General features: G+C 39.2%; 1 protein-coding gene across 4 annotated transcripts in view; it reads right to left on the bottom strand.

Annotated features, from left to right (window-relative positions):
- The window catches only part of LOC126980001 (forkhead box protein P1), a 113,485-nt gene that overhangs the window by 62,895 nt on the left and 37,097 nt on the right, over nucleotides 1-13,493 (bottom strand). For all 4 annotated transcript variants that reach the window (XM_050829615.1, XM_050829618.1, XM_050829616.1 and 1 more), the window contains exon 2: nucleotides 11,389-11,585. In XM_050829615.1, the coding sequence (XP_050685572.1) occupies nucleotides 11,389-11,436 (48 nt within the window). In that variant the 5' untranslated portion in view covers nucleotides 11,437-11,585. The remainder of the gene's footprint in view (nucleotides 1-11,388; nucleotides 11,586-13,493) is intronic.

The raw sequence follows: 13,493 nt of genomic DNA, 5'->3' as shown, positions 1-13,493 counted from the left end.
ATGTCAGATCCAATGACGTTCTAATGTATTGTACCGTCATTGGTCGGATCTATAATAATAATTCTCGCCGTTTTTAGCCGTTTATTAATTTATATTATGGATGTCACAGTATACAGTTTATTCTTTATCTTTATATATATAATTCTTCTGTACGTGTGTTGACAGTGAACTCCTCGTAATCGTTTGGACCAATTTAGATACTTTTTTCGTGTTAATTTGAGAATGTTTTAGATTATCAATTCAGCTCATATATAATTCTCCTGCCCATGTGTATAATAGTGAACTCCTCCTAACGGCTGGACCGATTTTTCAAATTTAAGACGTGGATACAGGACAACGTCTGTCGAGTCCATAGTAATAAGTAGTATAAAGTATTATATGAAATATTTGATGTTTAAAACACTTTTATCTATGAACACGATTCATATATTGGATGAAGCATCTTACAAACGAATTTGTTTTGTATATTGCAGCCATTGTAAAATACTCTATTTGATTGAAAAGAATGGCCGTTGAGTTTCTTGTTTTATCTTGTCACGAGTTCTACCTTTTCCGAATATAATAGATTCAGTAATTTAAAAGAAATATGGGAGGTATGAGGTCCTTTTGCACAGGATGTCGGGTATATTATGGATAGCACAACGGTGCTTATGTCTGCCCTGAAGCATAATGAAAATTAATGTGTAAACATTATTGTGTTTCGGTATGAAGGGCGCCGTAGCTAGTGAAATTACTGGGCAAATCAGACTTCACATCTTATGTCTCAAGGTGACGAGCGCAATTGTAGTGGCGTTTAGAATTTTTGAGTTGTTCAAGAATCCTTAATTATTAATTAGGGCAGGGCGTATCAATAACCATCAGCTGAATGTCCTGGACGTATCGTTCCTTATTTTCATTCAAAAAGATATGCACCATAGTTTCTTATTTTAACATTAATGATAATGGTCTTACCAGACAGGTGGAGAAAAATTTTAATATGTATATCCTTTTGGAAGAGCCCTTACAAATTTTCTCTTTATTAAACAAACATACCAGTATTATTTATTACACATGCGTTTAATAAAATGGTGTAGGGTTGTTTTGTTTGTGGTTCTTATCACTGGAGATAGCACATGTTGTGTAAATATAACGATAATTCAATACATTTCGTTGATAAGCTATTTTTGATGTAAATGATGTGGGCAAATAAGCTTGCGTTGTGGTCTTTGAACACATGAATACTTCTGAGCGACATGCCAGGGTTATATTATCCCACTAATATTATAAATGTGAAAGTTTGTATGTCTGGATGTATGTTTGAACTTCTTTAACGCAAAATCTACTGAATAGATTTTGATGAAACTGTACAATAATATAGCTTACACACCAGATTAACATATAGGCTATAATTTATAAAACTATAGTGTGAATTATACAAAATATAAAAGAAGTGTGATTGTTACTAATGAATACAACTAGCGCCATCTCTTATCAACTAGCAAGCAAAATATCAATACAATTTATATGGCAAAACAACGTTTGCCTGGTCAGCTAGTTTTTTATATTATTAAGTAATTATATTATTAAAGTGAAACTTTTATTACATCGTCTCAAACTTTTTCGTCTGTGTGTTGCATGTCGCGTGACGATCGGGCGGCGCCTATAGTTCGCAGCAGCTGATCGTGTAGTATGATGTATGTCGTTCTCTCCCTGATTAAAAATTTTGATTGAAAAGTATTGGGTATCGGTCACCCCATGTAAACTGTATATCTATATATACATGAAAAAGAATTGAAAGTATTCAAATTTCATAATTTTTAATCCTTTTCAATCAAAATTTTTAACCAGTGCTGTTGTAGTCTGGACAGAGTTCAATAAAAATATTAGTTGGAGACTTAGTCTACTTTTAGTATTTCCCATTGTCATTCCAATTTTCAAAGAATAAAGTTAAGATTGATAAAGCGATTTTTATACCCTTAATGGAAAATTATTCCAAAAATTTTTAGTTAAATGTCTATAATGTGAAAAATAGTTTCAGTTTTACCGTGGTTTCATAAAACCACACAATCCTTTTATTATTATTTTTATTTATTATAAGTAAAGGCATTTTAGTAAGTATCGCTATAATACGAGTATGTAGATAAACATTATCTTTTGTTATTTGGTTGAGTTCTCGTGACAGGCACCGTCATGTTCGCTTAATGCCCCTGCTTGTGGCGGTGACGTGGAGAGGGTCGCTCCCTTCCTTAGAATATGGTCGAGGGGGGCGACGCTGTTCTATGCGTGATGTTCATGAACGGATGTTGCTTGTGGTGGTTGAATGATCCTCTCCCCTCACCGGGAAATCTGATTTATGTTTTTATTTCTTTTATTTTCTTTAAATAAAAGTAATTATAGATTTTTTTATATAATACATAATAAAATGCTCGCATAATGCCTTTTTTTATTTACAGTATATGTGTGGTTTTTAACCGACTTCAAAAAAGAAGGAGGTTCGCAATTCGTCGGTATGTTTTTTTTTATGTTTGTTACCTCTATAGTTTCGACTGGGTGAAACGATTTTGATAATTCTTTTTATATTTGAAAGCTGGTGCTTCCCGTGTGATCGCATTGTAATATTGGTCTAGATCTGACAATGGCATCCATGAGAAAACCATAAATGTCTTAAATTTTCTATACATACGTATAGCATAGTGGATGATAAATTTACGAATAACTCAATATCGATTTCGATGATTCTTTTTATTGGAAAGGATATACTTCAAAGATAATTAAGTGAGAGTTTGGTTAGGTTCTGATTACGAAATCCATGGCAAAGTAACGGAACTCTTCAATTCTTAGGAGCAAATTAACGATACTCGGCCGAATCTTTTTTATACTATCCGGATATTTAAGTTTTTTTTTATGGAGTAGGAGGACAAAGGAGCGTACGGGTCACCTGGTGTTAAGTGATCACCGCCGCCCACATTCTCTTGCAACACCAGAAGAATCACAAGAGCGTTGCGGGCCTTCGTCGTCTTCGTCCCGGAAACACCGCACAAGGAAGCTCATTCCACAGCTTTGTAGTACGTGGAAGAAAGCTCCTAGAAAACCGCACTGTGGAGGACCGCCACACATCCAGATGGTGGGGATGATATCCTAACTTGTGACGTGTCGTGCGAAGGTGGAATTCGGCGGCGGGAATCAGGTTGAACAGCTCTTCGGAACACTCCCCGTGATAAATGCGGTAGAAGACACACAATGTAGCGACGTCTCTACGCAACGCCAAGTGATCTAGCCGTTCACAGAGCACAGGGTCCCCGACAATTTGAGCTGCTCTGCGTTGCACGCGGTCAAATGGATCGAGCTGATACTGGGGTGCGCCAGACCAGAGATGACAGCAATACTCCATGTGTGGCCGGACCTGCGCTTTGTAGAGCGCTAGAATGTGGGCTGACTTGAAGTATTGCCTATCTATTGATGACGCCCAGCTTCTTCGAAGCCAATTTGGCTTTGCCCTCCAGATGGCCATGGAATTGGCAATCGCTCGAGATTTCGAGACCCAGTATTCCGATACTAGGCGAGGCTTTTAGGGAAGTGTTGTCGAAGAGCGGTGATACGGCAAATGGGATTTTTTTGTGGTAAACGCGCAAACCTGAGTCTTTTGGGGGTTGAATTGGACAAGGTTCAATTTACCCCATTCCGCAACCTTCTAGAGAGAGGACTCGATAGAAGACACAAGTTTCTCCCGGCACTGGTCGACGTTTTCCCGAGAGAGACTTGCATGGCCCGTGTATACGGCATCACCAGTGCTGTCGTCTGCATAGCAATGTATGTTGGAGGTGTCCAACATATCATTGATATGCAGAAGAAACAGCGTGGCACACAGCCTTGGGGTACTCCAGCGTTCACGGGCTTGGGATTCGAGCAAAAACCGTCGACAACGACTTGTATGCTACGCCCAGTGAGGAAGCTGGAGGTCCACTTGCATAAGCTCTTGGGAAGCCCAAATGATGGAAGTTTTGAGAGGAGCGCCTTGTGCCATACACGATCAAAGACCTTCGCTATATCCAGGCTAACTGCAAGGCCTTCCCCCTTGCTTTCAATAGCCGCCGCCCAACTATGTGATAGGTATTCCAGAAGATCACCTGCCGACCGTCCATGGCGAAAGCCATATTGTCGGTCGTTGATCAACTGGTGACCCTCCAGGTATACTAAAAGCTGGCGGCTAATTATGCTCTCCATGATTTTGGAGAGCAGGGAGGTAATAGCAATAGGCCTGTAGTTTGCCGGATCCGAACTCTCTCCCTTTTTTTGGATCGGATGGACAAGGGCTGGCTTCCATGAGTCAGGGACTACGCCTTTGGAATAATAGTGCCGGAATTAACGCGTTAGCACCGGCGTCAACTCAGGGGCACACGTTCTAAGCACGATTGGAGAAATGCCATCCGGCCCGCTCGACTTCCTTACGTCCAACGAAAACAGCGCTCGCCTAACAGTTTTCTGTCTGAACTGTACTTCAGGCATAGAGCTCTGACACCGCGGGATGGTTGGCGGTGTTTTTCCGTTGTCGTCAAGAGTCGAGTTGGAGGCGAAAAGAGCGCACAGTAGATCGGCTTACTCTTTTGCCGTATGGGCCAGGGTGTCATTCCTCATGTGCAACGGCGGCATGGACGGCTGTTTGAAGTTACCAAGAGCAGCTTTCGACAACGACCAGAACTTGCGTGTTCCGGTCGGGTAACGGGAAAGCTGCTCGCCGATTTTGGTTAAGTCATCTATCATAACATAGCTACGGTAAAGTAATTATCGTTGTCGAATATGATGATCAATGGTACTCCTTAACGAGTCCTCTCTTGAGAAGGTCGCGGAATGGAGTAAATTGAACCTTGTCCAATTTAACCCCCAGAATTTTGCGCATTTACCACAAAAAATCCCTATTTGTTGTATCACCGCTCTTCGACAACACTTCTCTTAAAGCCTCGTCTAATATCGGTAAACTTGGGTCTCGAAATCTCTAGCGATTGCTAATTCCGTAGTCATCTGGAGGGCAAAGCCAAATTGGCTTCAAAGAAGCTGGGCGTTATTAATAGAGCACGGCAATACTTTAAACCGGCCCACATTCTAGCGCTCTACAAAGCGCAGCGCAGGTCCGGCCACAAATGGAGTATTGCTGTCGTCTGTGGTCTGGCTCGCCCCAGTATCAGCTCGATGCATTTGACCGCTTGCAACGCAGAGCAGCTCGGATTTTTGAGGTACCAGTGCTCTGTGAACGCTGGATCACTTGTTATTTATTTATTTATTTATATAAATAGTTACACCAACAACACATCATTATACAATTATAATTTTAGCAAGTACATAAGTGATACAATACGACATGTCTTTACAGGTGTAAATAACATTTACAATAGGGCGAAAAGAATAACAAAGTTGAACAATTGAACATAATAAAATAATTATGAAAATTGACTGAATTACATTTCTATAATAAAAAAAAACTATAAATATAGCTACACAACAATACAATAATTTACTTCCAACTTATGGAGAAGTTGCGTACAGACGTCGCTTCATTGTGTGTCTTCTACCGCATTTATCATGGAGAGTGTTCCGAAGAGCAGTTTCACCTGATTCCTGCCGCCGAATTCCCCTTTCGCACGACAAGCCACAAATTAGAATATCATCCCCACCATTTTGATGTGTAGTGGTCCTCCGCAGTGCGGTTTTCCAGGAGCTTTCTCCTACGTACTACAAAGCTGTGGAATGTGCGGTGTTTCCGGGACGATACGACAGGTACCCCAAAAAAAGCGAGTTCACCTTCCTTAAAGGCCGGCAACGCTCCTGTGATTCCTCTGGTTCCAAGAGAATGTGGGCGGCACTGATCACTTAACACTAGGTGCACTGTACGCACCTTTCTCCTCCTTTTCCATAAAAAAAAATCACGTTTATCACATAGGCTGAGATCTATGGAGCGTACTTAGACTATGCTCAGACTTTACTTACGTAAAACTTAGCTGAGTGTGATAAAACGCGAACTTGACCATTGCATTGGGCTGTCTTAGCTTAAGGCAGCATAATTTCAACTAAATTGTGTTGTATTTATTGTTTGCGTGTATGTACCGCTTAGTTTTGTCTTAAATCAATTCGACACGTGTTTCACCTCCACACGAGGCATTCTCAGGAGATACTGAGTGAGTTGTGTTCACACTTGAATCATAAAATTTGGATAAAATTAATTTTCATAATTTCAGCTGTCAAAAGACAATATAAAAACGAAATCAAAGATTATACTAAGCTTACACTCAGCAGAGTTTTACGTAAGTAAAGTCTGAGCAAAGTCTAAGTACGCTCCATAGATATCAGCCATAAAGTAACTCTGTCGCGTTGGTCAGAAGTACAGATATGACATTTTTATGTTCGCAGTAACTGATGAAAGCCGGTTTTCAAGGTTGGCTACTAGTAAAGGAATTCCTCAACGGTTAACAGCACAGACGTTTTTACTAAAACCACATGACGTACACATCAAATTATTGGATGGGCTATGAACTTAGACGCTTTTTGTTAGCTTCACCTGTGTATGTATGTTTGTTTGTAACCGACTCATTTGGGCGCGATTTTGACCCACTTTCAACTGCTAAATTTCGTTCTAACTTCGTACATTTATCGATGACCGATGGCAATACATAAATTTGTCAAAATTATTCCATTTTTCAATTTGCAAAATAAGTATTTTGTTAATTTATACAATTTTCTTCTATAAGGTAGGAATTGATGTAAATTTCAAAATAAATTTTCTATATTTTTGTTCAGTTTTCTATAAAAAGCGTGTTTTTTAGTTTTATCTAACTAATATTTATTTATAAGTCTAGTTAGACTATGACAGCTGTCAAAACATCGAAAAAATAGACTTTAGAACCAACCTCTATTTTTTTACAAATCTCGAGTGTAAGACGTAGCTTGTCACGCACACTAAACTAATATTCCAGGCCTGTTTTATCGGTTGTCTAACAGCAAGAGACTCTATCTAGATGTATAAATTATATAAGGCTATGAACAATTAGAACAAAATAGAGTTTTATTTACAACTAGATGACCCGGCAAAGGTTGTGTCGCATTGAGTTAATTTAATAATAACTTTTCCTCTATATAATATTGGAATAGTTCACTAAATCATATTACAGAACAATATACTTAAAAGTAGACCTTTCAAACAACCACATAATGAGTAACAGGTAAAAGTAAATGTAACCCTAAACTCAAGCTTAGAACATAAAATATTCATTCAACAAAATTTAGATCTTTTCTCTTTCAATTCTATACATATAGTAAAGTGAAAACAGACCAAAATGAAATGAAATGAAATTTTATTTGCAAGAAACATTGTACTTAAGACGTTAACATAATATTATTGATAATCCAATATGTTTAAAGGTTATAGAGTACAAGGTTATTACAATTTTAAGGATAAACAACGAGACGAGCAGCATATTCAACTGATGGTAATTGAAACGCTCTGCCCATTACGACGCAGTGCCGCTAAGGATTCTTGAAAAACCTTGAGACATAGATGTTAAGTCTCATATGCCAAAATTTTTTTTTGACATACATAAGTGTCATTTTCGTGACCTACTTGAATAAACTGATTTTGATTTGATTTGATTTCGTGTCCGTGTATTCAACATATTTTATTATTTGCTTTGCCGCTCTACAGAGAACACCTTAATAAATTTCTAGATTAAAATCTCGTAAAATAAAACATTCGCAAATGTTTTACAAACAACAATTTGATCCAAAACGTAAACTTTTAACATGCGAAACGTTCGAATCTAAACAAATTCCCCGAGTTATAAACAAGAAAAATCGATTGAAAACAAATATAGCGAGGTCGATTATTTTTAACTATTTTCCTTTTTCATGCGGTGACGGTAATTTTTAAACTTTTGTGCACTAGCAATCATAACCCATACTTTTTTTTATATACGCGGGGGCAAAGGCTCATGACTTGGATATCCGCAACACTAGCTCACCAGTGGGAGGCTACGTTGCACAGGATTCCGGCTAGATTATGGGTACCACAACGGCGTCTATTTCTGCCGTGAAGCAGTAATATGTAAGCATTACTGTTTTTCGGTCTGAAGGGCGCCGTAGCTAGTGAAATTACTGGACAAATGAGACTTAACATCTTATGTCTCAAGGTGCCGAGCGTAGCTGTAGTGCCGCTCAGAATTTTTGGGGTTTTTCAAGAATCCTGAGCGGCACTGCATTGTAATGGGCACGGCGTATCAATTACCATCAGCTGAACGCACAGAAATAGGCGCCGTTGTGGTGCCCATAATCTAGCCGGCATCCGGTGCAAATGAGCCTCCCACTGATGTCGTCTCCTTCACTTAAATATGTGTTATATTATACTTACGTATATATTTAACAAACCGTCTGCACATGGCCATTGGAAATAAATAAATAAATAAATAAAATAAGCCTTTATGTCGTCGTTTAGATTTTTGTCCATTTTTCGGTGTTGTCACGTAGCATATGTCCCGCCCATTTCCACTTTAATGCACACAGTTTTGACATCTTTGAATTTAGTTGTGCTCTTAATTTTTATTTCTTTTTGGCCATTGGAATTAGCTTTCAAATTTATGTTGAGCAACAAAAGTTCTAAAAAAACTCTTATAAAGCTTTCATTACAATAATGTAATCCTAATTTCTTTTATATTCATTGTTATGATTATACATCATTAAATTCAAGAAAACTGAAAAATACATCGCTTTCATTTATAAATTGCAAGATGAAAAACTCAATTTCACTGAAAAATATGTTTTTCCAGAAATACGCACGCTCATGTTATTAATTTTGCCGAATCATTGTACTTCAGGAATAACTCCTTTGGCGACGATGACAATACGTTTTATGTAAAAATATTATTATCGTAAAGGTAAGAAAGAAAACAAGTGTATAGTTATACTTGTGTTAGGTGTAATGTTATTAGTAGGTAGGTAGCTGATGGTAATTGATACGCCCTGTCTATTACAATGCAGTGCCGCTCAAGATTCTTGAAATACCCAAAAATTCTGGACGCAATAAGATGTTAAGTCTCATTTGCCCAGTAATTTCACTAGCTACGGTGCCCTTCAGGCCGAACAATATAAACACCTTTTATTAGGAAGCCGAACTAAATATTTCGTTTTATAGTGATATAGATTTACCAGTGCGAGGCTCTTTTGCACAGGATGCCGGCAAGATTATGGGTGACAAAACCTATTTCTGCCGTTAAGTAGTAATATGTAAGCATTATTGTCGTAGCTATTGAAATTACTGGGCAAATGAGACTTAACATCTTATGTCTCAAGGTGACAAGCGCTTAGAAAAGGAAAGATAATCTATATTAATGTAACCAATTTTGATACACAAGTCGTAAGCAGTCAGCCACGCTTGGAATTAGCTCCTCAACATTTTGAATTATAGGCATTAATTTCCTTAATTTTTTCCTAGAATACCTATGTCATATCATGTTGCATACAGACGTCGCTTCAATGTGTATCGCTCGAATAGTGCTCCAAAGATGCTGGCCACCGAATTTCAACATCGCATCTCAGACCACAAACCAAGATATCATCCTCATCATTTGGTTGTGTGGGATACCTCCAAAGAGCGCTTTTGAAGGAACTCTCTTCCAAGTACAACCAAACTGTGGACCGAGCTTCCTTGAGTCAGAAGCGAATACACTTTCCTAAAAGGTTTGCAACGCTCCTGCGATTCCTCTGGTGTTATTAGCGTGTATAGCTGGCGGTTAAAAAAGTAGCAAATTGCGAGGTAGTGCCTACTTACATATACCTGGGGGCACTGATTTCAAATAATGGCGGCTGCATAGATGAAATCAAACGACGCATGGCAATCTCCAGATCGGCTATGGATAAATTGAGGAAAATATGGAAGGATCGCAATATCACTAAAACAACCAAAATACGACTTGTAAGGGCTCTCACATGAGATATGGACCCTACGAGAAAGTGAGAAGAAAAAGATCAATGCTCTTCAGATGTGGTGCTGGAGTGAATGAGTCCATTCTTCGGACAGAGACTGTCTACTACCGTACAAGCTCGCATTCTCACTTTCTTCGGGCATGTATCACGACGTGGAAGCGACTCCATAGAACGCTTAATAGTGCAGGGTAAAGTCGAGGGCACTAGACCAGGAGGCAGGTCCCCGATGAGGTGGACGGAAAAAGTGAGGTAAGCTGTCGACGGTACTCGGCATGAATGCACGAGAAGAGTGGCAGTTCGCGACGAGTGGCGTCACATTGTGAAACAGGCCACTAACCTCGACGTGACGACCACGACCACTCTGACAAGAGTGTAACGCCCAAGAAGAAGAAGAATAATAGCTGGCGGTTATTATCTAATACCATGTGACACATCTCAGAGGGCAATGGAGAGGACTATGCTTGGAGTTTCCCTGCGAGATCGAATCAGAAATGAGGAGATCCGCAGGAGAACCAAAGTTACCGACTTAGCCCAAATGATTTCGAAACTGAAGTGGCAGTGGGCAGGGCACATAGTTCGACGAACAGGTGGCTGTTGGGGCAGTAAAGTTCTCGAATGGCGACCACTTACCGCAAGACGCAATTTTGGTAGGCACCCACAAGATGGACCGAAGATCTGGTCAAGATCGCCGGAATACGTTAGATGAGGACAGCGCAGGACCGATCGTCGTGAAATCTTTGGGGGAGGCCTTTGTCCAGCAGTGGACGTCTCCCGGCTGATGGTGACACATACACTCGTTTGCCCTGCTCTTAAAAATATCGATCTGGATACACATGTTCGTTCACGATTTGGATATTGGTAGGAATGTTTAGACTCCAAGCATTTTTATTGGGAGGATTCTATAGGGAGGTACCTATAGAATCCATGACAGCTGTTTGGTATACTATACTTTTGGTTGGTGCAGCTTCTAGTGGTGATGGAAGATAATATTTTTTTATGAAAATAAGGGACGAGATGAGCAGGACGTTCAGTTGATGTTAATTGACTCAGGATTCTTGAAAAACACAAAAATTCTGAGCGGCAATACAATTGTGCTCGCCACATTGGGACATAAGATGTTAAGTCTCATTTGCCCAGTTTCACTAGCTACGGCGTCCTTCAGACCGAAACACAATAATGTTTACACATTACTGCTTCACGGCAGAAATAGGTGCCCTTGTGGTACCCTTATCTAGCCGGCATCATGTACAAAGGAGCCTGGTACAATATGATGATATAATAATTTGACGTATGCAACGTTATGGGGATTTGAAAGGAGTTAATTACTCATCACTTAACCCCAGATGTTTGACTTCCTTTCGCTTACATTATGTATTATGCATTTTAAATATATTCTTACAAGAACTATAACATATTATAATTAAGATTAGTGGCGCTATTACTTACCGCTTCATCTATTTCTTCATTTTTTTCTTCATCTCGCTGGAGACACATCCAGGTATCACAGAAAATGAGTCACTGTCACAACCACAACAGTTTTATTTAACTTAATTGTCAGTGACCAACACTTGCACCCTGCGGCACGCCTCTAGCCTTCTGTAGAAATGACTGAGGCAATACGGCCCCAATGTTTTGAATACAATCTGTAACAGAACAGAAAAACAATAATAAACTCCACTGGCAGTGGCAATAGCTTTAAGTACTCTAAGTAAGGGTTATGTTATGCACTACTACATCAAATGCTTAGCTAAAGACAACTCTATACCATTTTACATAAGATGCAATCTTGATTAATAACCAATATCATATTATGGCAGGTGCTTATATGTTCCATCCTAAATAATTTTAATGATTGTTAAAGCGTATGTTTTATTGTTATTGACTTTTAAAAATAGTTGTCCACAAGAAATGTGTCATGGAGCAGTTACAGTTGGTTCCTATTTACAGATGCTGTTAAGTTATCGAATACTATCACGAATTTATCATATTGTGACGTAAATAACAGAAATTATTTGAATAGTGTTGACTTCGTAAGACAAGATCACGGAAAACATTGTTCATTTAAAACAATTGGCACGTTTGTTCACCTTTTAAAACACAATTATTTACAAATCTCATAAAAGAAGTGTGATTTGTATAAATATTAATCTGATAAAATTATTATATTTTTCAATTTGCAAAATAAGATTTTTGTTAATTAATATATTTTTTTCATTTATCGTCGATGAGGCAGAGATTGATGTTCATTTTAAATTTCAACCAGTAGCTTTTCAACAAAAGCGTGTTTTTTAGTTTTTTTAAACTACTTTCATTATTCACGTGACACTTTTTAAACAAGTTTGAACTATACATTTCTAAATGTTTTTCGGAAGGACAGATGATTACGCGAAAATTATTTTAGAGGATCCAAAAACAATTACTGCAGAAACGTATTTTTTTATGACAGTAAGGGACGAAACGAGCAGGATGTTCAGTTAATGGTAATACGCCCTGCCCATTATAATGCAGTGTCGCTCCGGATTATTGAAAAACCCAAAAATTCTTAGCGGCACTACAACTGCGCTCGTCACCTTAAGACATAAGATGTTAAGTGTCGTTTGCCCAGTAATTTCACTAGCTACGGCGCCCTTCAGACCGAAACACAACAATGTTTACACATTACTGCTTCACGGCAGAAAAAATAGCCATTGTGGTATATTCTAGCCTCCTCCTTGGCATCCTGTGCAAAGCTTCCCTCGGATAAAAACGTATACTAAAGAATGTTTGACATTTAGCTTGGGAAATGTTTATGAGAGAGGACCTTGCCCAAGGGGCTAGAATCCTTCTTTCTTCACCACGACAGCGACTAGTCCCACACCACCAGGCTAACGATCGACTATATGACGAAGTGGCGACGTCACCTGTCGAATTACTGGGCCACCCGCCGTAAAGCCTCGACGACTTGGCAACATGCGATTTTAATTTATTCCCAAAAATAAAAGAAAATCTTTTAGAAACAAGTTCTATTGACGTTGGGGCAGCTGTTGCGTTTCAAAAAGCCGTCGAAGAGATCCATAAGGATGGAGTTGGTAAAGTTGGTTTTCTTTGTGGATCCATCAGACGCAGGTGGTCGATATTTTGAAACGACATAATATCACTAATAATTTGCTCTACGAACTTTCAGATTGAACCTCATATATAAAATAACATGTGATTATTTTCATATGTGTTCATCATCATCATCAGCCGGAAGACGTCGGAGGCCTATGCCTCCCCCAAAGATAACCTCAACGTCCTGCGTTGCCCTCATCCAACGTATTCAGGCGATCTGACCAGATCGTCAGTCCATCTTGTGGGGGGCCTACCATCACTACGTCTGCCGGTACGTGGTCACCATTCGAGGACTTCACTGCCTCAACGGCCATATGTCCGTCGAACTATGTGCCCTGCCCATTGCCACTTCAGTTTCGCAATCATTTGGGCTATGCGGGTAACTTTGGTTCTCCTACGGATCTCCTCATTTCTGATTCGATTTCGCAGGGAAACTCCGAGCATAGCCCTCTCCATTGCCC

This window comes from Leptidea sinapis, chromosome 4 (genome assembly GCF_905404315.1).
Source record: "Leptidea sinapis chromosome 4, ilLepSina1.1, whole genome shotgun sequence".
Classification (NCBI taxonomy): domain Eukaryota; kingdom Metazoa; phylum Arthropoda; class Insecta; order Lepidoptera; family Pieridae; genus Leptidea; species Leptidea sinapis.
Note: the sequence above shows the minus strand (reverse complement) of the source record. Positions and strands in the feature narration are given on the sequence as shown.